Source organism: Artemia sp. Qi Xiang Cuo, chromosome 10, assembly GCF_049724085.1.
Source record: "Artemia sp. Qi Xiang Cuo chromosome 10, ASM4972408v1, whole genome shotgun sequence".
Taxonomy (NCBI): domain Eukaryota; kingdom Metazoa; phylum Arthropoda; class Branchiopoda; order Anostraca; family Artemiidae; genus Artemia; species Artemia sp. Qi Xiang Cuo.
The window spans coordinates 48,567,687-48,591,612 of NC_142803.1; the positions used below are offsets into that span (position 1 = coordinate 48,567,687).

Sequence of the window (23,926 nt, forward strand, 5' to 3'; positions counted from 1 at the left end):
TGGATACCGTACTTGCTGATCACCCTTTGTCGTCAATTCACGTAAATTAGGGGGGAGGGAGAGAGGAGGCACAATTGTATTCTTCCAGATCTAAGGGAGAGATTTTTTCAATTTTACCAATGAAAGAACCAAAAAAGCCAGTTTCCAATGAAAGTACAAAAAAGAAATTATGTCCGAGTCTTAAAAACGTACCAAAAACTAATATAAATACATTTTGTATGCGTTTTTGGCCCCCCCCCCCCCGAAAAAATCCTGGATATGACTCGGGGGGGGGGGAGGAGCACACCTTACACCACTGTGAGCACCCAAGTTATCAATAAATAGAATATCATGGAACCTGAACAATCTCCTAGCTCATAGTTTCTTTAATTATGCGAATTAGATACTTTTACCTAACCAAGTCCTTATTAAAACGAAAATAATAGTGGAATCGTGGAACAGGATAATTTTCAAAACCTAAGGGAACAAATAGCTCAAGCGGATGTTTATATTATCTTTTCAGACATATTTCCCTGTTTTTGTGTACAAAGTCCAAGAGGAAATGGATATAAACGCTTGTACATTAATTCGAATTTAAACAAACGGAAAAACGTGAACAGAGCAAGATTAATATTATCTTGAAAAATCTTTGCGACAATAAGATATCAATATTTACTTCCCAAAGGTTGTCCTACTATAGGCTGAAAATTAAAGTTATTTCATGCCCAGTAAATCATTTATTTATAAACTGTCTGTATCACATGCAATACGTGCAAAAATCGGACACGAAGCTGAATATCCCAAAAATAACTTAAACGAAACAGAAAAATAAATGAAATGTACGAAAGTACAACAAATAAGGTATATCACAAAACCTAAAGATTTCGGAGGAGGGAGGGAGACACAGAACCAAATTCTCACAAATATAGCCTAACGCCACCCCAACCCGCTCGTATTGCTCCTCGTACAGGACAGAGAGAATATCCCCAAACAATGAAATTTGAGGCCTGCTAGGGTTATGGTAGTAAAAATCAGCATAAAAAGGCTTCCTGTATCAGAATCTCCCTGACTGTAAATGCCTACCTTTAAAATATCAAATGAATTCAGACATTTTAGTGTGGGAAGTAGATGGGACTCACTTTCGTGCGAAGGTCGGAGAAAAGGAATAAGCCGTGAAAATAATCTTTCTCGCACCACAATGGCCTAAGGTACTTGCCCCGTAAATTTTCAAGCCGATTAGTCAAAACTAGCTAAAATAGGGTGCCACCTACCTAACTTTCTAATAAGATTCGACAATAGGAGTTATTTACAAATTTTGGCACTTGAATCACCCTGATTCATCATCCTTCCACCATTCCAGCCCAATCAAGACACAAAAGCCCCTACCATTTGGGTAAAAAAAAAAAAAAAAAAATCGAGAGTGGATGCAGGGAAAGATTTTAGTGAAATAAGGGGAGTGCAGGCAAGGCCATTTCCAGGACTTTTTCGGGGGGGGGAGATTGTACAAAAAAATTTAAAAAACACATCAAAAATTCGTTTATATGCATTGTCGTTACTTTTTACGTATCGAACAATTTTTTTGGTTGGGTGGGGGGAGGGAGGGGTTTATACCCGGTACTCTCTTCCCCTGGGGGCGGCCTTGGGTACATGGAAAGGGGAAAGGTTTTGAAGGGAACAGAGATCCATTTTGTGCCTCCATTAATTAAGATTAAAAATCCTTTCGAGATTCCGCTTCAAGCAAGGAGCAACAGACCTGTCTTTCTGTAGGAAGGAGAGGAGTGCTGGATGGAATAGGCTATAGGCCACTTTATGCTTGCAATCAGCCTGATTTAAAATCAATGCATGGTTCTGGTTCCTTCCACTAAAAGTGGAGGGAGGGGTAGCCGAGGAAGTCATGAGCCTATTGTGATCCTCCAATCACACACGCAGAACAAACACCGCAATTTTGGTTCAAATAAGGTTTGTCATGCCCATCTTTCTACTGAAAAGTTGATGACCAGGTGGAGTGGAGGTTGTGTAGGCTTGGAACAGGGGTGTAGTTTCGTCAAGATGCTGAGGGGAGGGGGGGATCGAAAGAATTTTTTTCTAGGGGGCAGGTGATATATGGGATTTTTACCTGCCTTTTTAACACCAATTTACAATCCAAAGAAATATTTTTAGTTTTTAAGGACAAATTGTCTTTTCACCTATATTTTACGACTAACTTACGAACCAAGAAATATTTCGGAGGGGGAGGGAGGGTTCAAACCAGGTAAAACCCCAGATGCGCCCCTGGAAATTCAGTAATAGTACTTCTTGTATTGACTGACTCGCTGACGCAAACTACACAAGCACCTTGGTTGCCAAAAAAGAAAGTAAACTAAATAGTTATCTGTTCAGCACAAACAGAGCTAGCCGTGTTCTTGACTGAAAAGAAATCTTAAACTGAAAATTCATTGGTTTATTCATTCACAAGCAGCGATGTCATGTGAAATAAATTATTCGGTTAAACGTATTTAAATCTGAACACAAAAAATACCAAATCAATATGCCTATTACATTTAGAAAAGCTTTCTGTCAAACACTAGTCAAACTTTAGCGTAAAGAGCGGGGGGGGGGGGCTAGAGGCAATGACGATTTTTTTTGTTACAAAAAAAACTTCACAAAAAGGATAAGAAAATTGTTTATATGTATATTTTTTAATTCTTGGGGTATCACCGGGTATAAAATTTCGAGGGGGTATCACCCTGGATACGGCCTTGGCTAGGCGCGTGGCGATTCCCCTCAAATACAAGATAATTTCTGCTCATTTTATGGTCTAATTACACTCTTTATTTTCTTTTGGATAACCAGTTCAATTTCAAGGTCCGCAATTTTGGATAAATGAGCCTGATCAATTTTCATCCAAATCAAGAATAAAAATAACAAGGTTTTTGCACTTCATTAACCAAAACTTGCTTCGAACCGTCAATAAACGAAGTACCAATATTTATTGGTAAATGATACTATCTGATTTTTATCGTGAATAGTGAAATCTCACAATATATCAACTGGAAACACTACCGATATAGCCGACTTTAGCTAATATATATTGCATATTTACCGTCGCTTTTAGACTTATGGATCGCATTTGACACTTTTACACTTCTGGGATAATTGTTAAAATAGTTTACTAAGCTGTTATCAAAGGGAAGTGTGAAAATATCAGTTACGCGCTCTAGGCTTGAGCTGTGCAATGATTTTGTTTTGTGTTTATATTGTTGAAGCATGATGATTTTCTTTTCATCTACCTTTTGTTTATTTGGATAATCCACACAAAGAGTCTCTCAAGTAGTCCCCAAAGCCGCGCCACGCCGAAATGACGGCGGCGAATGTGTGATTCAGTATCGGCGGCGGCGCGCCGCCCGGCCCGCCCAAAATTTTTTGGCGGCGCGCCGATTTTTCTAATTAAAAATAATAATAAAAATTCCACTTCACCAAGCACGTTCAACCTCGATTTTAGTAAGGATGTTTAAATGACCAAGTAGAATTCTCATTTTTAGCCACTAGACCCAGGGAAACCTATGTTGTGTTTATATATAACATCGCATTGTTCCTATAAAATCTCGTGTTTAGTCATTTCCTTCTTGTTAATGATTTGGCCTAATGTGTGCATTACTTTCAAAGTTTGAAGTTCAAACATCTCTTGTTCGTCAAATACATACGAAAAGGAAGTGAAAAAAAAAAACAAATAACAACATCGAAAAAACACTGTATACAAATCAGATACCATGGCTTAACAACACCAACAATTTTAAATCAGCGGTTACAGCACTTCAGTTACAATTGATGTAACAAAAGTCAGTTTGTTCACTCTGCCTGGAGCCATTGATCTTCTTGCAGTCACTATCAGTCCTGTCATGCTAAAAAGTCATTTAGCTGGGGCACATGTGGCCGGTATAGCCAGAACTTGACGAGTGTAAACTGCCACTCGTGGGATCTAATACTAGTATTGGATCTTGGGGTCCGACAGAATGCCGCAAATGGGCTTCTTCTTTGTATCTGCTGAAATAAGTTGTTTTATAAGGGAGAACAAACCTGCACCTTCACCATAGGGCTCCTGCACACTACACTACAGGAGGAACCAAACTGCACCTTTACCGTCTTTTCTTATCAACACGGAATTACCCTCCGAAATTCTTTTCTGAAGGAAGTGGTCAATATATAACATTTCAAGTCAAAGTTTAAGGCTACTTCAACTTCAGTGTGCTCTGCTAACTGCGCAAGAAAATGTAATTCTTTCCTATAGATATATTTCTATACTAGCTCTAGATAATCTACCAAGCGGGAAACTACCGCAAATCAGCATCGATAAATAAATGAAACCCAAAACGAACAAAAATAACAATAAATAACTGAGTCAAACTCAAAACGAGCAGAAATTAACATAAGTTGGGCTCAAAACCCCTATGCCTTCCCAAGGCCAGAACATAATTTGCACTTTACTGGAAAAAATTTAAATGTTTTTACTTTGATAACTTTAATAAATCTATTAATATTAACATTTTGATTATTAAATATCAGTATATGTATATTAAACTGACAACGCATATTCATTTGTATTTTTTTCAGTAAAGTACAAATTATTTTCTGGCCTTGGGCAGGCATAGGGGTTTTGAGCCCAACTTATGTTAATTTCTGCTCGTTTTGAGTTTGACTCGGTTATTTATTGTAATTTCTGATCGTTTTGGGTTTGATTTATTTATCGATGCTGATTTGTGGTAGTTTCACGCTTTGTAGATTATTTGACTTTAATTTTGCTCATTTTTGGTTTAATGGAGTTCTTTACTTTTCTTTGAAAAAACTTATTTTTTGGAAACAGTTTTTTTTAATTAATATCTGTTCGTTTTATATTGACATAGTCTTTTCAGGGAAAAAGAATATCATACTTTAAATCTTTTTGTTTTTTTAAGAATTTATAGTTTGGCCTGCTGTTTGTATGCTGGAATACAATTTTCAGCAAAATTTAACAACATAGACCCTTATAAAAATCTTGACATAAATAATAGTCTTTAATTTAGTTTCATACCTCCTCTAGTTGACCTTAAATGGAAAACTGGATAACATTCACAAAAAAATTTGTTTACTTTCTTTGATAGCTTGGATAAACTTACGCTATTTTGATTTGGTCAAACTTTAAGAGCGGCAGAAGCCCCGAAAGTTTGAACATAATACCCTCAGTCGTTCTTGGGATACTGCTGAGATGCCTTATTGGGAATTAGCATAAATACAGTGCATTTTGATTTAATCTTAAGGCAACATCTAGTTCTTAAACATAAAGGCAAATGGGTGTGTGGCCTTGGGATTACTTGCCCTTCAATCCCTTCTGATTATTAAAAAGAAAATCGGCCCTTTTTATTTTCAATTGAATGAGCCCTCTTAGAGGTTCCTACTACAACTCCTTCGATGCGAAGTGTCCTAGTCTAAACAACAACAACAAAAAAATGATACTTTGTACCCACATCGATCTCTACTATAAAAATGTCAAGCCTTCCAATCACTTTCGATTATTAAAAAGGGCACTAGGATTTTCGATGTCCAAACTAATGATCCCTTTTTGAGTTTCTACGACAACGCTCTCTATAAACACCGTATTTGCCCCCAGGGCATAAATTACAGCCCTTACCCTAAGGGCTGTGAGGGTGGTTGTCATCCTCTAAGACCTAATTCCCAGAACTTTCAACTACTTTAAACAAAATGGCTATCTCAAAATTTTGATTGTATGTGTTTCGGGAAATGGTGGGCGTGGAAGGGGTGTTAGTTGACTTCCAATCATTTTCGACTATTAAAAAGGGCACAAGCCCCTCCAATCTCTAATTGAATGAGCCCTTTTCGAAGTTTCTACGACAACTTCTTCGATATGAAGTTCCCTGGTCTAAAGGAAAAAATAATAAATAATGCAATGTGCCAACATCGTTTTTATTTACCTCCAGGGCATAACTACAAAACCCTTGCCCTAGGGGTTGTTGGGGAGTAACCTCCTCAGAAAAAATATTTTCTCTCTGGAAATCAGTTACTCTGAACAAAATGGCTACCTTAAAATTTTGATTGGATGTGTTTGGGGAAAGGGTGGGCGTGGAAGGGGAGTTAGCTGCCTTCCAATCACTTTCGACTATTAAAAAGGACACTAGTTATTCCGATTTCCAATCGAATGAGCCCTTTTTTAAGTTTCAACGAAAACTCCTTCTATACTAATTGCCCTGGTATGAAAAAAAAAAAAAAAAAAAAAATAATACATTGTGCCAACATTGTTCTTTACTTAGACATCTCGATTGCGCTGCCTATGACAACATCCTGAATTACCTAATGCTCTTTTACCTACCTGTTTTCATGCGAAAAATTAGAAAGAAAAATGAACAGAATTTTAAAGTGGAAGGTAGAATTTTTGTTTCAAGAAAAATTTCTTCTTCTCCTTCCTATGAACCGATATACATGGCGAGCCCAAGATGACAGTATTTGTTTTTAAGAAACAGCTTAGCCGGGATGACAGTTGAAGCCCGGAGGTCGATATCTATAACCAAAGAATAGAAAAAAAAACGGCGGCAGATTAGTGACGCCGCCGCCGATAGAATCAGCGGCGGCGTCAGCGCGCTGATGCAAGTTCGGCGGCGCGCCGCCAATTTTCGGCGCGGCTTCGGGTCTACTCTCAAGAATGGATGACAACCCGAGCATATAATGAAGTTGACAAAAAAGAGCATAAAAGAGAAAAATTCCTATTCCCCTGAAGTGAACGCGTAGGATATGTTGTATTCTTTAGACCTATTCGCATTAAGGAGCGTTCATTCCAATTTATTGTTCGTCATTAATCATTAAAACATTTCTTGAATAAAGATAACTTTTTAAACCACAAAAAGAGAGGCGGACCTTAGTGGTTGTCCTCCAGAAATAGTCGCTTTGTTTTTCATTATTTTCGTTTGACCTTAAAAAAAAAACATTTTTGATAGTGTTTTCTTTATATTATTTTTTGAAGGAATAGTGTCAAGAGAGGCGGAAATATCATAAAAAATGAAGTTAATAAAAATATGACAAGCACAGAAAAAATTGCGAATCATAAGAATGTTTAAAAAGTTACAAGGACAAAGTTACGTGTTGTACAAGGACAGATAAAGATGTAAATAAGGCTTTTGAAGAGCAGACCCTATTCCCTGATATTTTTAAGACTAAGAGTAAAACTTACTTGTCTCTACCCACTAAAACTAAAATAAAATCCAGCCTAGCGCCGTTAACTCCGACTTCCGCAGCAGCATTAACTTTAAAGGAAATAATAAATGAAACTCAAGAGGAAATAAGGAACACTACGTCCAACTTAATGAATGACATTTCTCGTGTCGTATCAGACACAATGAAAGATCGCCGAGGTTCGGAAATTATCAGTGAAGATATTGTGAACGAAGTTTATAATTCTATTTCCCTTGAATATAATGCTAAATTTAAAAAAAGTTGAAACAACCCTTCAAAGACTTTATAATGCTGTGAACTTGCTTGAAAATAAAATTTCTAAAATAGAGGACAGGGTTGACCAGCTTGAGCAGAATAGCTTACTTGACACCCTAATTTTCTACGGTGTGAAACCAAAACCCAATGTGGAATTGATGGATAATCTTAATGAAGTGATAACACAAATAATGGGCTTGCTAGATTTAAAAAAAATGGACCTCTTAAAGGCTAATCGATTCCTTATTCCTGCTGCTCAAACCGAAAATTTGAAAATTTCCACCATCTTGGTAAAATTTTCAAACTTGGATATTGCTCGAAAAGTGTTTGCAGCAAAAAGTAAGTTGGTTAAGTCAGGTGTATTTGTGTCTGAAAGCCTAACTAAAAAGCGTCGCGATCTATTAAACGCGGCTCGCAGCACCTTTGGCCCAAGAAGTGTTTGGTCTGATCATGGACAAGTTCTAGCCAAAGTTCCGGGTGAAACTTGTATACGTAAAATAAACTATTTGTATGAATGCATTAGTATGTGCCTTGTTAGTATTTTTCTTAATTTGTAAATGCTTTCCACAGGTCACTGATTTTCATTTTTTACTTTATTTTTATTCATTTATTTTTTAATTTTTGTTTCTCTTTCCGTGCTAATGGTTCATTCCAATAATACATGCTGTGCAATTAGTTATTTGTGTGTTTGTAATCCTTTGACAGGTTTTTCTTTTGCAATTGATTTAAGTAAAGATTTCTTTTTGGTTCATCTGGTGACTTAAATGAACTCCAAGTAAAACCTGCTTTTGTGAATATTTTAAGCCATGAGAGTCGCCTTTGCGAGCTTGAAAATAATCCTTGCGATGTAATTATTATCGTAAATAATTCTTTGGGTCAGGCTAATCAGAATCCGATTAATATAAACCCTATTTGTAATAGTAAATATGTTTCCGATTTGGGGAGGGGGGAGGAGGTTACCAAAGGAATTAATTCTCTGACAGTACTTCAGCTTAACATTCAGGGTCTCTCCTCGTCAATAGATAATTTAAGACAAATTGTTTCGGATGGACAGCCTGATGTTGAGGGTTTATGTGAGACGTTTTTGAATTCTGGCAATGAAATGCTATTGGATATCCATGGTTACAAAATGGAACGTATAAACCGCTGCAAGATGGCCAAAGGAGGTCTTGCCATGTATATATCTTGCAATTTGCATTATTGCTTGCGTGATGAATTATCAAGGAATTTTGAAGGTATTTTCGAGTCACAATTTATCGAAATATAGATCTAATGGTATTGATCTAATCATAGGTAATATTTACGTTATCCTGGTGGGGCTGTTCCCTTGTTTCTTCGGAATCGTGAGGAAATGCTTGACATAATACTGAAACGTCCATGTCAGTTAATCATAATGGGTGACTTTAATATAAATTTGATGGATTCAAAGTCTTCGGCTTCAGTTGATTTTCTTTCAACCATGCTTGCCGCAGAAACTCTACGTTCTACATCCATCCTCACGCATGTAACTAATGTTACAACTTCTTTGATTGACATTATCTTCTCTATGCTTAGTTTGAAGGAAAATTCAATTTTAGTTAGTGATATCACTGATCAATTTCTAATATATTCTTCATTCAGCTTTAAACAGGGAAGAGTGACCGGGCTCAGGTATTTGATTCCTATACTATTAGGTTTGGCGAGAAAGAGTTATCTCTTCTTGGGTCTAAATTAGCGGAAAATTCGTGGAACTTGCTTGATAATGATAAGGATTTTTCTTGTTTATTTGAGTCCTTCTATGGAACCATAAAAGAGGCTATTATTAGCATTTTTAAAGTACCACCTTCTAATAATAGGTCTAAAAGGATTGTTCCTCTAAACCCATGGATGACATCCTGACTTCTCAAAAGCTGGAGAAGGAAAAATAGTCTCTGGGGAGCTTATAAATGTGCTACACTTTCAGCAAGTGCTATTCGTCTTTGTCAATTCCAGATCTACCGGAATATATATAATTCCTTGTGTAGGAAAGCCAAATCTTTCTATTATCTAAATAATTCTGGGTACCCGGTTCTGGGTACCCGGCTGACTGACCCTATTTCAAACAATAGGCTGTACGAAATATGTGGTTCGATACCGCTCTCTAGGGCTATAATGAAAGAAAGGTTGAGGTGGCTAGGGCACGTTGTGCGGATGAAGGATGACAGATTGCCGAAGATTGTCCTTTTCGGACAACCGTCTAAGGCTAAACGAAAAGCAGGTCGTCCCCATCTGGGGTGGGAGGACGTCATAAAGAAAGATTTCAAGGAAATGGGAACTTCGTGGGCGGGTATAAAAAGGGAGGCTTTGAATATATTGGGGTGGAGGAGGAGCGTGCGTAGCTGTGTTGGCCTCAGGCGGCTTGGGACTGCGGTGAGTTGTTAGTAGTAGTAGTAGTGTGGCAATGATATTCGTCAAAAACTTGGAAGATAATCAATTCTGTACTTAAACCTGATTCTCAATCTAGCTCTTTACCTATGAGTCTGGTCATTGGTGATAAAGCTGTGGAGGGTGAGCTTAATGTCCAAGAGGCATTCACTTCATTCTTCGCTAATATTGGTAAGAATATTACTTCTACAGTTACTTTGTCTCGGCCTAAGCCAGACTTTAGATCTTACCTCGGCCCGTCTTGTGTTAAGACTATGTTTCTAGAGCCAGTAACAGTAAGTCAAATTGCTAAAATTGTTAATGACTTGAAAAACTCGTCCTCATCTGGGCCAGACTCTATCCCTACTAGGGTAGTTAAATCTATTCTTCCTTCAATAATTTTGCCTCTAACAAAACTTGCTAATCTTTCATTTGAACATGGAGTTTTTCTGGATGCTCTAAAGCGTGCTCGGATTATTGTTCTGTATAAGGGTGGACCAAGAAATGATCCGGCAAATTATCGACCTATTTCAATTTTATCAGTATTCAGTAAAATATTTGAAAAGGCTATGCTTTCTGGTCTCCTTACTTTCCTAAAATCCAAAAAATTTTCTTCATGATTTTCAATTTGGTTTCCGAATGAAGCACTCCACTGAACATGCCTCTATGGCCCTTTTGAATTTTATTCATTCTGCGTTAGATTCGGGATTGATTACGGCAGCTATATTCCTGGATATTCGTAAGGATTTCGATTCCTTAACCCATGAAATTCTTCTATCGAAGATATCTCATTTTGGCATAAGGGGAAATTTATTTTCTTGGTTTCAGTCTTGTTTGAAATATAAGTTAATGTCTGTTGAAATACTAGTGTGGTAACCCTCGCAAGTGCATTTTGATGTTCCCCTGGGATCAGTTTTCGGGAATGTGCTAATTTTTATTTTTTTAAAGGATCTTCATTATGTTTTAAAAAAGCAGAAAATTATGAATTTTTGAATACTTTGTCATCCTAGGCCTTCCCTTGCCCATAGTGGCAACTATAGTTCACCTTCTTCTGATGTCCTTGTTTGTTTTGCTGATGACAGCACACTTGGCGCTTCAGGAAACTGAAAATCCGAGCTTAGAAAATTTGTTTGGGAGGGTAATTTTGTGGCTTAATGCTAATTATCTTACCCTAAATTTTTCTAAGTCCAGTTTTTTGATTTTTTAGCGTGTTTCTCAGGTTTATCCCCAGTTATCAGAAATTCACCAGCCAAATGGAATAATTCATAGATCTAAAGATCGATATGTTCATTTTTTGGGCATTCTTGTTGATGGAAACCTATCTTTCAAACGTCACATTGATTTTATTAAAATAAAGATATGCAGGAGTCTCGGTATTTTAAGGAAACTTAGACATACTTTTCCTGGATCAATTTTGAAAATCCTTTTTCACTGCTTGATCCAATCTTACGTTTCTTACTGTCCAATAGTATGAATGTCAACCTTTCCTTCACTGTTAGAACCACTTTCTAAGGTTTACAATAAAGCTAGACACCTCATTCAGGAAACTAATCGTTCATTAGTTATCCCATTGCATGATCTTGAGTCACTATACATTCTTTCATGCGCATGCTTTACTTTTTCTCAGCTTCATGGTCACCTCCCCCGGCCCCTAAGCGTTCCGCTATCTTTTAACTCTGATCATAATAATTATAATCTTCGCAATATGACAAATTATGTTCAAGTTCCATTTACTCCTTGCATAAGGTCAGATTTTAATCTTTTAATGGCGTGTCATATTGTTTGGAATAAGTTGCCTGAATCGGCTCGAAGGTGCCACTCATTTGGTTCGTTTAGAAAAATTGTTAAAAGTTCTTTGGCTTCGTAGAAGGTAATTTATCTTTTTTTTTTATTATTATTATAGTTTTTTTATTATTATTATTATCTTTAGTCTATTTAATCTACTTAATTAATTTAGTTTATTTATTCTATTTTTCCTATAGTTTTATTTTATCTATATTTTCTTTTCTTCTCCTTTTGCTCTTATGTCTGTGATCATTTTAAATTTTGTTTTGTTTTTCATCTCTGAGTAAGTAACTTATTTGTCTTCCCCCTTCTTTGCATGCCAATGAGTCTTTGGGGGAATAATATCATGTATCATTGTATGTGTATTTAATGAAGAATAAATCTTATCTTATCTTAAAGTTATGAATAATCAATAATTAAAGTTTACCATACCATTCCGTACATTTCGAAAAACTGCATATACAAGGTGTGTTTTTTAAGTAAGGTCCGTTTAAACATAAGTACACAACAAAAGATTATTTCAAAAAAGTAAATTTATTTTCAGAAATTAAATACGTTACTGAAAAGTCATAAAGTCTTTTCAGAAAAGTCATACCTCTCAACCTATTTTAGAGTAAACTCTTCATAAAAACTTGCCGCCGACTCCAATAACCAAGACTTCACTGCTGTTTTTACATCGTCGTCATCTTTTTGACGGTTGCCACTGAGGTGGCAACTGGTTGAACTAGAGACGAAACATGGGTTTCGCTTATCACGCCCAAATCAAGGCAACAGACCATGGAATGGAAACACACACTCTCCCTGAAAATTTGAAGGCCGAACATCCTCTCTCCGAGCGCAAAATCATGGTGTCGGTGTTTGGGAATAGGCATGGTCTTTTTTTGGTTGACTTCATACAACGAGGAACCACTATAAATGGAGAAGCCTATTGCCTAACCCTCAGAAAGCTCCGCAGAACTATAAAAAAAAAAAAAAAAAAAAAAAAAAAAAAAAAAAAAAAAAAAAATCGACATGCTGACAAAGGGAATTGTCCTTCTTCATGACAATACAAGACCTCACACTGCTTGATCGACCCGCAATTTGACAGTTTTGACTGGGAAGTTTTAGACCAGCCACCATGCAGTCCTGATCTTGCGCCGAGAGATTGCAATCCGTTTCTCCACCTCACACAGTACCTCAGTGGCAACCGTTACAATAATGATGACGACGTAAAAACGGAAGTGAATTCTTGGTTATCAGAACAGGTCGCAAGTTTTGAAAAAACAAGTTTTGAGAGGCATGATAAGTGTTTGAACAAACTTGGCAACTATGCTGTTAAATAGAGTAAAGTGTGTAGTTTCTGAAAATAAATTTACTTTTTTGAAATAATCTTTCGTTGTGTACTAATGTTCAAACGGACCTTACTTAAAAAACACGCCTCATAGAAGAAACCAGATAGCATGGTAGTGGCGGTTCTGGCCTCTGTTGCGCCCGGGGCTAAATCTTGATTAGCCCCTGTCTCCAACAAAATTTTCAGGCCAGATTTTTATAAAATGTTCATTCATTAACAAAATTATTTTCAAGTACTTGAACAATAATTTATTCCTTAATTGTATTAATTTAACTATTTTAATTATTATAATTATATAATTAATTTTTACTTATTTTTATTTTATTAATTAATTAGTATTTTAGCAATTATTTTCATTTATTAACTACGTCCTCTACTTTATTTTAATAAAAATAAAATTTCAAGAACTACAAAATGATTATAACCATTATATTATTAATATGAAATTTTGCCCCCCTAAAATAAATGCCCGGGGCAAGTGCCCCTTCTATCCCTCCCCTAAAACCACCTCTGTAGTATGGGGAACTGCTAAGAGTAAAAACTAATGCTAATGTTGAAAAAATAACTATTACACACCAATGAACAGCCTCAATAATTTACTGTGGATTCCAAAAATTAGGCAATTTGCAAGAATTGTTAGATTTTCTTTATCTTCTCTGATCAGCAGCAGCTTTTGAGCACAGAAACGAAATAGTGGATATTTGCGGAAGTGACAAATAAGAATAAAATATAACTCAAGAAGCGTACGATATTTATTGAAATTGATTATTCAAAACCCAAATTGCAATAGCGAGATTTCAAACTTCAATCATTCGCATATTAGTGTGAAAACTTTACTTTACATTCAAATGATATGGTCTCTTACTAACGAATCCATGATAGGTACGCTGGATAAAGGGGTGCAGCTAGAGCTTTAAGTTTGGATGAGGGATTTAAAATGTGGTGACAAAACAGTCCAGTATGCCAACAAATGCGGACACACAAGCTAAATTTTCAAGGTAAATTTTCAAAGGCGTTGACACACGGCGGAGACATTTTGAACCCCCCCTCCTTGGATCTTTCACCCATGCAAGTCAACATTCGTTAAACAGAAATGTAGGATTTATTGTATTCGTTTTATTTGTTTTGGTAGAGGATGAAGTCACCATATATTTTCAGAGGATGAAGTAGTTCTATTTACTGGAGTAGTTCTTCATTCAGAGGATGAAGTCACCACCATCACGTTCTTGAAGTCACCATATATTTGCTGCACCAGGTGTGTATTGACAACAAATATACTTTGACTTCATTTGACTCACCTCTGCTGCTCTCTCCACCATGGTCGACTTAGCTGGTGGCTCCACCTCCAAGAACTGGACAAGCAAAAAATACCTAAGGAAATGTGGTGCTCTCTTCTGGAGAAGTTGCGCATAAAAAAAAAAGATATCGGCTGATAGCCGATATTTTGTTTCCCATAACAGATAATGACACTGACATTCATATTGGCTCGATAATGTAAGTCGGACCCTACTCGAAAGTTTCATTTCCAAGCTCAACTACTTTCCAAGGTAGTCAAAAATCCTGCAATTTTAGCATCAAACGATTCTAGAGCATATCCAAAATAAAATTTTCTAGAGAGACAACACCTTTTAAATAAATAATTTCTCTAAATTACAGCAGACTTGTTTTTCCAGTCAGTTCCAAATCTGTTGAAAAAGGCAAAGAACCCCAAATTCTGACACCATTATCAGGTTCATATCAAATAGTATTCTTAGCAGGGCCGTATCCAAAATTTTTGCTTGGGGAGAGTGTATCCTTTTTGTTACTTTTTACGATTTGGACATTCATTTCAGGGGGGGGGGGGGGTCAAAACCCCTGAACCCCATATACGACCTTGCTTCTGAGTCTTCCAAGATCTCCTCAAGCTGGCATAGGCATACTTTACAGAGAGGAGATTTTGAGTAAAAGCAATTCTGATTAAATATTACTTTCAGGTAAATTTCAGCCTTAATCCAATAAAAAATGCAGATTAACAGTCTCAATTATCCAACTTTCTTTGAGATTTTCGCGGTATATGCTTTTATTACAAAAAAAAGAAAAAAAGAAAGGCCAGATGTTGCACACAGGGATGTATGGGCTGTTCATACACTCGTGTGTAAAACTACAAGTGCGCGTCAATCTATCAAAATCTGAAAATCCGTTTTTCTAATCCACCAGTATTTTGTATTTCAGGCTTGGTTGAAAATGATGCGTTACCCTAGTAACTCAAGCCCAATAATTTCATTCATACCAATAAAAGTTCAAATAGGGATAAGTAGTTTTAGTAGACAGTGAAACAGATACAAAAAGTTCGATATTTCGATCACATACAGGGTTCATTCTAAGTCTTAAGTTGTAAACTTTTCTCCCTGAAACTCAAGACTTGGAATGAACACTTTTGTCGAACCCTCTCAGCCAATGTACCGGAAACTATTTGTGGCCCGGAAATAATTCTTTTTTTTTTTCAGTATAGGTATCTTTCGTTTTAATTGTAACACTTTAGTTTATCTGCTGATCACGGTCACTGCATATGTGATCAAAACATCCAGAACTTTTTGTATTTGCTTATCTGCTTCAATGCCTAATATCCTATTTGAATTTTCCTAATATCCTATATCCTATTTGACCTATCCCTATTTGAATTTTATTTGTTTGTCATGGGAAGGCAGAAAATTCAGACATACCTCTGGATGGAAGAATATTTCAGGTCCCAGGAATCTCTCATATCCTACATCAAATGAAAACGGTTTTTTGGTAATTTGATTGATAGATTTGTGTAACTTAATCCACTTGGCCGGATCTGAATCATATTTTGCAAATTCTTTGGCTATGTCTGGACATATATAGCAATATTTCTCTGAAATAATAAAAACTAGAGAATTAAAAAAAAAAAAAAATTTTATAACAACTATCACAACCAAAATGCATCTTAAAAAACCTATAAAATCGCATCAAATTTTTTTTATAGACATTTTGTTACGTTTTTATGAGTCAAACAAAGATTCCATGGGAGGGTTAAATCCCCCCCCCCCAGATACGGCCTTGACCCTTACCCGTTCCTAAGATATTGCAGATGCACCTTTTTGATAACTTGAATGCATATGGTTTCTTTTGATTTAGCTCAACATACCACTCAACAACAATCACAACCAAAATGCGCCTTTTTTCTAGTGACAAACGTAAGAAGTAAACATACAACACTTTTTACGGGACTTGTGCTGTGTTTGAATCCTCAGGTCGGATTTAATTTAAAAACAACACATGAATTTTAATGAGGTCTGAGTCTGTTTGTATGGCGTTTTTTTTCCTCTTACAGTTTTATTTCTTAGCATGCGTGAACTGTTTAATCTAGTCTTTTTTTTCGTTTCCTCTTTATTGCGACTTTCCCCTTTTTTTACCGTTGACAAAGGGTTCGGAATATGAAGCCGAAATATTCAGCCTTAATTAGGAAGTTAGAAATATTCAGACTTTTTAGACTTTATTTTCTTCTTGTTCTTTGACAAGAAAAGATCGTCCTATTATTTTGCGTGGCGTTCGAATTACTTTGGATTAGCTGATTAAGGATGCCAGAGTATGGTGGTGAATAACAAAGCAGGTTCCGCGGACCACCGGGCCAGCCATCAATTGCTGATTGCCACTGCTGCCGTGGGCCTGCCCACTGACAGTTAAATTGATTTTTCTTCTCTTTTTTTTTTTGGTTTTTCTCGTAGTAGCGAAGTAATGTCAAAATTCCAACAGTTCCAGCTTGCGGTAGCGAATTTCAAAAGATTCCCGCTGTGGTCCGTAAGAATTATCCAAGTTTCAAAGGATAAAAAAGGAATCTTCAACTACTTAGTTTTTGCTTATGGAGATCACACAGAGTCACGCCTAACGGAGAATAGTCTCATCTCGTTTGAGGACAATTACTCCGAAGCATCTACAAAAACTGATAAAAATGTTGGAAGTGCGTTTAAAGAGGTTAACCAAAACCCGGACATTTATAAGACGGCTTCCAAAACTTTCGTGTCGCTGAAAGCAGTTTCTTCTGAACCATCTACCGCGGATTTGCTAGCTAAAATAGTCGCAACTGAGGAAGAAATCACTAAGACAAAAGAATCAATGATGAGCGCGATTACTAAGCAAGTTCAAGATAAATGCGGAAACGACCAAACTCTGAAAACTTCTGTTGAGACTTATACTCGTCAGTGTCGCTTGAGTTTAATCCGAAGCTAGAGCAATTGTTGGTATCAGTAAAGAATATCAAAGGACTGATTGAAAATTTAGAGAACCGAATTGCAAAATTAGAAGTGAAAATTGATGATTATGAGCAGGAAAAACAGCTTGGAACTCTAGTTTTTCACGGTATTAAGCAGCAGCCGGGTGTTGACTTGAAGTCGACCATTCTGAATATAGCCTCGCAAAAGCTGGGGCTTTCCGGTATCTCTTATTGTGATTTTGCTATGGTTTACAGGTCGAAATTGAATAATCCAGGGTCGGCAAACGATAAAGTTGCACCAGTGTTCGTGAGATTTTCTACCTGTGAGACGGCCCGTAAAGTGTTTGCGAGTAAATCAAAATTGGCTGGTTCGAAAATCTTTTTGTCTGAGTCTCTAACCAAGCACCGACGTGATATCCTGAGTGCCGCGAGAGACAAGTTTGGCGTGAAAAATGTATGGTCAGATCGTGGCCAGGTTCTCGCAATGTTTCCGGGTGAGCGAGCTGCTCGTCGAATAAACTCGCTTTCAGATTGCGTTTAGTTTGTTGTTTGTGAGTAGTTTGGTAGTGTTTATCTCGTTAAGATGTTCTATATTGCTCTTTATTTATATTTTTATTTTGTTGGTTATTTTTTGATTTCTTATGAGTATAAATATCGTCCCGTTTGAGCGCGGAAAAGGGATGAATTATAGGATTCTTTTTTGCGTAAGTTGATATGAGTAGTAGATTACGTGGAAGATTGAGTGATTTGCAAAATAATCCATTTAATGTTGATGATTATTTGTTGACGGATATTGGAAATGATGGGTCGCAAATTAGTTTTCGTCCATCTCTTGATAGTAAATATCGTCAGTTATCAGCTTTGGAGGAGTTAGACCGGTCTGGATTTTATGCATGTACATGGAATTGTCATTTAACGTCTTCTTACCATGAGATTTTTGATTTTATTTTCCGATCTAATAATTTACATATAATGGCATTATGTGAAACATTTTTGGGTCATGATACCCTTCTCTCGTCCTTTAACTTTCCAGGTTATGAACTGATTGCTCGAAGTCGATCATCAATGGGACGTGAAGGACTGGCTTTCATTGTCCGACAGGATTTGAATTGGAAAATTAGAAAGGATTTGGACATTTGGAAGGAGGGTAAGATAGAAACCTTTAGTACAGAAATTCAGTTTGAAAATCGAGCTTGTATTTTTACTGTTGTATATAAGCCACCAAGTGCATCATTTGAAGAGTTTGGTGAAGGATTTCAATGTCTTGCTGCAAAGGTAAATAGATCTAGTCAAGAGTTTATATGTATGGGTGACTTTAACTTTGATTTGTTAAATATGCGTGGACCAAATTTGGATTTTTTAAGCCTGATGATGTCAAATGATTTATACCCGACCATGAGCATTCCAACGAGAATCAAGGATCATTGGGAAACGCTCATCGAAAATGTGTTTGTGTCTAAGTAAAGCGTGCTGCTCTGTTATTATAAGCCCAGCCCCCGACTAATTTCCGGTTGTATTGCATTTGAAATCTGAAGTGAAGAAAAATAACAGAAAGAATAAAATACCAATGCGTGAACTGAAGCCAGTTACTCTGAAAAAATTTGAAGAACAAATTAGTGTTATTAACTGGGAAACAGTACTGAATGAAGATCATCCGTCGGAAGCATTTGAAAAGTTTAACCAAATAGTGTCGAATATTTATGATAGCACTTGTCTGCTTAAAGAAACAAACCCCAGAAAGAATAAACCGAGAAAACCGTGGTGTTATGATGAGCTGCTTAATCTGTTTAATATGAGAAATCAGGCGTGTGAGGAGCATCTGAATCATCCGCAGAATAATGAGCTCCATGTGATGTATAAAGAGCTAAGGAATAGGGCAAATGCCCTAAGAAGGAAAAAAAAGAAGGCATATTTTACAAATGTATTTGAAGAAAGTAAAGGTAACCCCAAAGCAACATGGCAAGTTGTGAATGATCTTCTAAAAGGCCCTATGAAGCCATCGGAGCCAAAAATCGTGCTAAACAATAGGACATTGTAATAAACTTAGGAAATCTGAAACGTATTTGGACAATATTGCTCTGAACTTGGATGCAAGATTCAAGAAGAAAAGAGGAACTCCCATGTTTCCGAATCAAGCAGTTTTGTGGATGAGTGGGGAAGAAATTCTGAAATGAGGCATAAAGGGTAGTGTTTTAAATTGGTTTGAATCGTATTTAAGTAAAAGGAAGCTACGAGTGACTTTGAGTAACAAATCTTCTCAGCCGTTTCCCATAAAGTGTGGTGTTCCAAAGGACTCAGTTCTTGGTTCTCTCCTGGACCTGATATTCGTAGATGGAATGAGATTCTACATTTCCAAGGCTTCAGTTACTTCGTTTGCTGACGACACGGCTTTAGTGATAACAGCAAAGTCGCTGCAAGAGCTCTTGTTCAAGGCGAATAAGGCGCTTGATGGCCTACACGAATCTGTTTGTGCTAGCCTACTTAGCGTCAATGCATCAAAAACTAATTTTATGATGTTTACGAGGACCGGTTCTGCTCCCACTCTCCTGGTGTCATTATTTACAATGGCCTACCGCTCTCACAAGTCGAAGAGATCCGATATCTAGGATTCATCCTGGATCAAAACTTCAGTTGAAGAAAACACTGCGACATCATAGTATGTACGCTGATTTGAGGCTTTATAGTTCTGAACTGTTTTCAAATTTTTTTACCTTGGAAAATTCTGCTTTTATTGTATTTTTGGTTAATAACACCTTATATAAATTATGGTGGTTTAATTTGGGCAACTAATTTTAGCTGCAATTGTAGAAGAGTTCGAGTTCTGCAGAATAAGGCTATAAGGTTGATTAGAAGGTATGATCGTGGTATTGATAGCACTGAATCACTTTTTAGAAAGTTTAAAATTTTAAAGGTTGGTTTAAAGGAAATTTTAAAGGAAAGTTTAAAATTTTAAAGGGATTATCAAATTGGAGTATTTGTATTTCAGTGTCTGAATGGTTTTTATGAATAGTTTTAAGCCTAATTCTTTTTATCACGATTATTCGACTAGGAGTGCGGATAGTCTTGCATCTGAGCCATGGAACACAACGAGAGCGAGTCAAGTGACCAGACACATGGGCCCGTCACTTTGGAATTCGTTCCCAGATTCTGTTCGTCAAGCTGAAAGTGTGCCGCAACTTAAAACCCGTATTAAAAATCATTGCTTTTCAGGAATTTGGTAGTGTTAAAGGTTCGAGAGAAGGCTTTTGTTTTGTTTTTATGTTTTTTGTTTTTTTTTGTAGATATTTTATTTTTATTTTTATATATTTTGTGCCATTATATATTTATCATTAATTTCAGTTATTATTATTGTTATCCCCTTTTTTCATTTTATTTGTTGTGTTGAATTAGCCTGCATGATATCCTCCCAGTCGCTTTTTAAATCATATTATTGCTTTATTGCGACATTTTTTAAAAATGAGTTGTTTTTTTGTTAATAAAAATGTATGAACCTGAAACCTGAAAAAAACGTTCCCACTTGGGATTTAAGGATCCCGTTTCAACAAAATAATATCAACACTCACTAACTTAATCAAAAATCTTACCCATTATTTTGTTTTCATTTCATTCTGATACTAGGGGGAAAGGCAGTATAGTCTGAGAAATTATTTGGGAGCTACTTTAGCATTGTGTGTAATTCATTATTCAGTTCTAAAACGTACCGCGTTAGTAACAGTAACAGATAAGTATTGCTAACAACATTTCTTGAAATCTCCAGTAATTTGAAACATTGTAGAAAAAAATTGTTGATGGATTTTGAGTAAAAATTTTAAGCTTAAATTACATTTTTAACTTTCATTTCTTCCTATGCTTCGAAAACCGATCCCATTGAGATTCAAGGATTCCGTTTGGGAATTCGTTTTGGATATTTGAGGATCTTGTTTTGAGTTTTCTTGCGCAATTATTACTTTTCTGTAAATCGTCAATAAACAATTTTTGATGGCTACCACTCTTCCATTCGCGAACTAAGAGAAAATTGTAGCAAAAATTAAACGCGGAAACATTCATTAAATTTCTCAAATTAGGGGCAACCATTTTCGATATTAATTTTAATTTTTTGTTTGGATTGGAGATGCTGCAACCTTGATTTTCCATGAGCAATTTTGGCACTAAATTTCATGAAGCTTCAATTTTTGTGTGCTAGACTCCCGCAATAAAGGTTTAGCTTTCTCTTATATTTTTTTGAAGTTTAAGTTTAGTCCCCTTCAAACCACTCCTAGGGTAGTAAATATGCTTGTCCAGGCTGCAAAAAAATAAAACCCCTTTTTGGGGTTAAACCTCAGAGAACCTGAAAGTATATTCTTTGATTTGCAATTCTGAGCGCCAACGATAAATTATTAGTTGTTATTATTCGTTATTCTTAAATGAGTGAAGGTAAATTCACATGGTTTCATAAGCATATCTATGATTACCAGCAAAAGAACGGGCTTCACCAACGCTCGCTTGAACCTTGGGCACCCCCTCCCTCCAATACTGGCTCAATAGCAGACTTGGGGCTTTGGTCCTCGTCCGAAATAGCGTCGTGTCACCTCCTCCACTTTTGATCTATTCTTTTTTCTCTCTTGTGTCAAAAATGCCAAATACACAAAAAAAGGTTAGCATTTTTAACTGTCAAAGGCCAATAAAAATACAAAAGCACACAACACCATCCCGATGAAAGCCACCAGAAGAACCAAGGGCAAAAAGCACATACCAGAAATGCTTCAAAGATTAAAAAAAGTGTGGACATGAATGGATTATGTCCAAGATGGAATACTTTGAAGGAGACAAAATAGATGCTGATTAATAAATAAATGAATAAATATTGTTCCAGAAAAAAAAAATCTTCTATTTGATCCTGATACCTTGCAATCAGTAGAATTAAGCCTTAGACCTCATGTTCTATAAGCCTAGATTCCCTTATTAAACTGTCACTAGGCTGTCTGTCATTATGAACTTGTCTCACTTCAATGTTTGGTTCACAATTCAAAATCAATGGGTAAAGCTGATAGAGATGCATGATAATAAGAAAAATCGATAGCAACCAACAACTGTTGAACCACTACAATAAATGGGAAAAATATCCTATTACAAGTGAAAATTTATGCAGAGTAATATTGGAATCATCAGAATAAACATTGCTTACACAAACCTCAAAACAACAACTAAAGAGTTAGAAAAAGAAGCCAAGAAAGTCGCATGTCAAACCAGGACCAAAATCCCAGGTGCAGTTTGAGAGGAAACTAGTTAAATATTCAACAGTTGCTCTTCTACAATAGTATGTTTGGTAAAAAAGTCACACTACCTTTGACAGCTTTGGCAGTTTCTAGTGATTGTTCTGGAGGTATGCCTGTCTCTCTTTCTCGCAACAAGCTTTGAATAAAAGAAGTAATATTTCTACCAGCAATTGGAATATGTTTTATACAGCTTCCTATGACATATCCATCAGCCTAAGGAAAAGAAGAAGAAAAAAAGAATTTTTACTAAATCAATTCAAATAAATCAAAGCGTACATTAGCAAAAATAGGACAAAAAATAGTAAAAAAAAAAACTAACTCTAGGTTCACATAGAAAGGAGTTGCTGAAAAATATTGCCCTGATATTTACCAGGGGAGTCAATTCACGAAAAGGTAAAGAAGGAAGAGGGTACAAAATGTATTTTTTAAAATTTAGGAGGGGGAGGTAACTTTGTTGTTTTCTCGTTTTTTTTTTAACGAAAATACGAAGAAAGGTATTTTTCAAAAAAAAATACTGAAAAATGGTGTTTTTTTTTAATCTAGGGGGGGGGGGGGGTAAGAAACCTAGGAAGTGATTACCCCTCTACAATTAACGCTCCTGATCCTTATAGCGATTAAATAAAAAAAACAAGTTTTTTCAACTGAAAGTAAGGAGCGACACTAAAACTTTAAACGAACAAAAATTATTACGTATATGAGGGGGTTCGCCCTCTAGTCAATACCTCGCTCTTTACGCTAAAGTTCGAATTTTGTTTGAATCACAAATTCCTGAATCACAATGGCCGTTTAATTAGAATAGGTAGGTCTTTTGAAAGTACTAAAAAACTTTAGCTTAAAGAGTGAGTTATTGACTAGGGGGCGAACCCCCTCATATACGTAATCATTTCTGTTCGTTTTAAGTTTTATTGTTGCTCCTTACTTTCAGTAGAAAAATCTTGTTTTTTTTATTTAATTTCTGATCGTTTTTTAAATAATGCTGGGAAATCTGGCACCCCCATCTTAGAAATGTCCCTTCCCCCAAGGAAACATCCTCCATGTAGATCCTCCCACGTAACCCCCTCCGCCGACCCCCCACCAGAAAAATCCCTCCTGAAAACGTAGGCATACTTCCCGATAACCAATACTATATGTAAACAATGGGCAAAGTTCAGAAGTTGCAGCCCTTCCCCCGGGAACTGTTGGGGACTAAGTTATCCTCAAAAACATATTTATTTGACGTTCGAGTATGCTGAACAAAATGGCTATCTCAAAATTTTGATTGGGTGAGTTTTGGAAAAAAATGAGCGTGGGAGGGAGCCAAGTTGCCGTCCAATTTTTTTGTCACTTAAAAATGGCACTAGAACTTTTAATTTCCGTTTGAATGAGCCCTCTCACGATATTCTAGGATTACTGGATCGATACGATCACCCCTCAAAAAAAAAAAAAAAAAAAAAAAAAAAAAAACAAAAAAAAAAAAAACGCATCCATGATCTTTCTAATGGCAAAAAATACAAATTCCACATTTTTGCAGATAGGAGCTTGATACATATA

General features: G+C 36.3%; 1 protein-coding gene across 1 annotated transcript in view; it reads right to left on the reverse strand.

Annotated features, from left to right (window-relative positions):
* Positions 1-23,926, reverse strand: part of Arp3 (Actin-related protein 3) — an 81,812-nt gene that overhangs the window by 18,422 nt on the left and 39,464 nt on the right. The window contains exons 5-6 of the mRNA XM_089095483.1: positions 22,465-22,609; positions 15,631-15,803 (exon numbers count right to left, since the gene is read on the reverse strand). Coding sequence (XP_088951609.1) covers positions 15,631-15,803; positions 22,465-22,609 — 318 coding nt within the window. The remainder of the gene's footprint in view (positions 1-15,630; positions 15,804-22,464; positions 22,610-23,926) is intronic.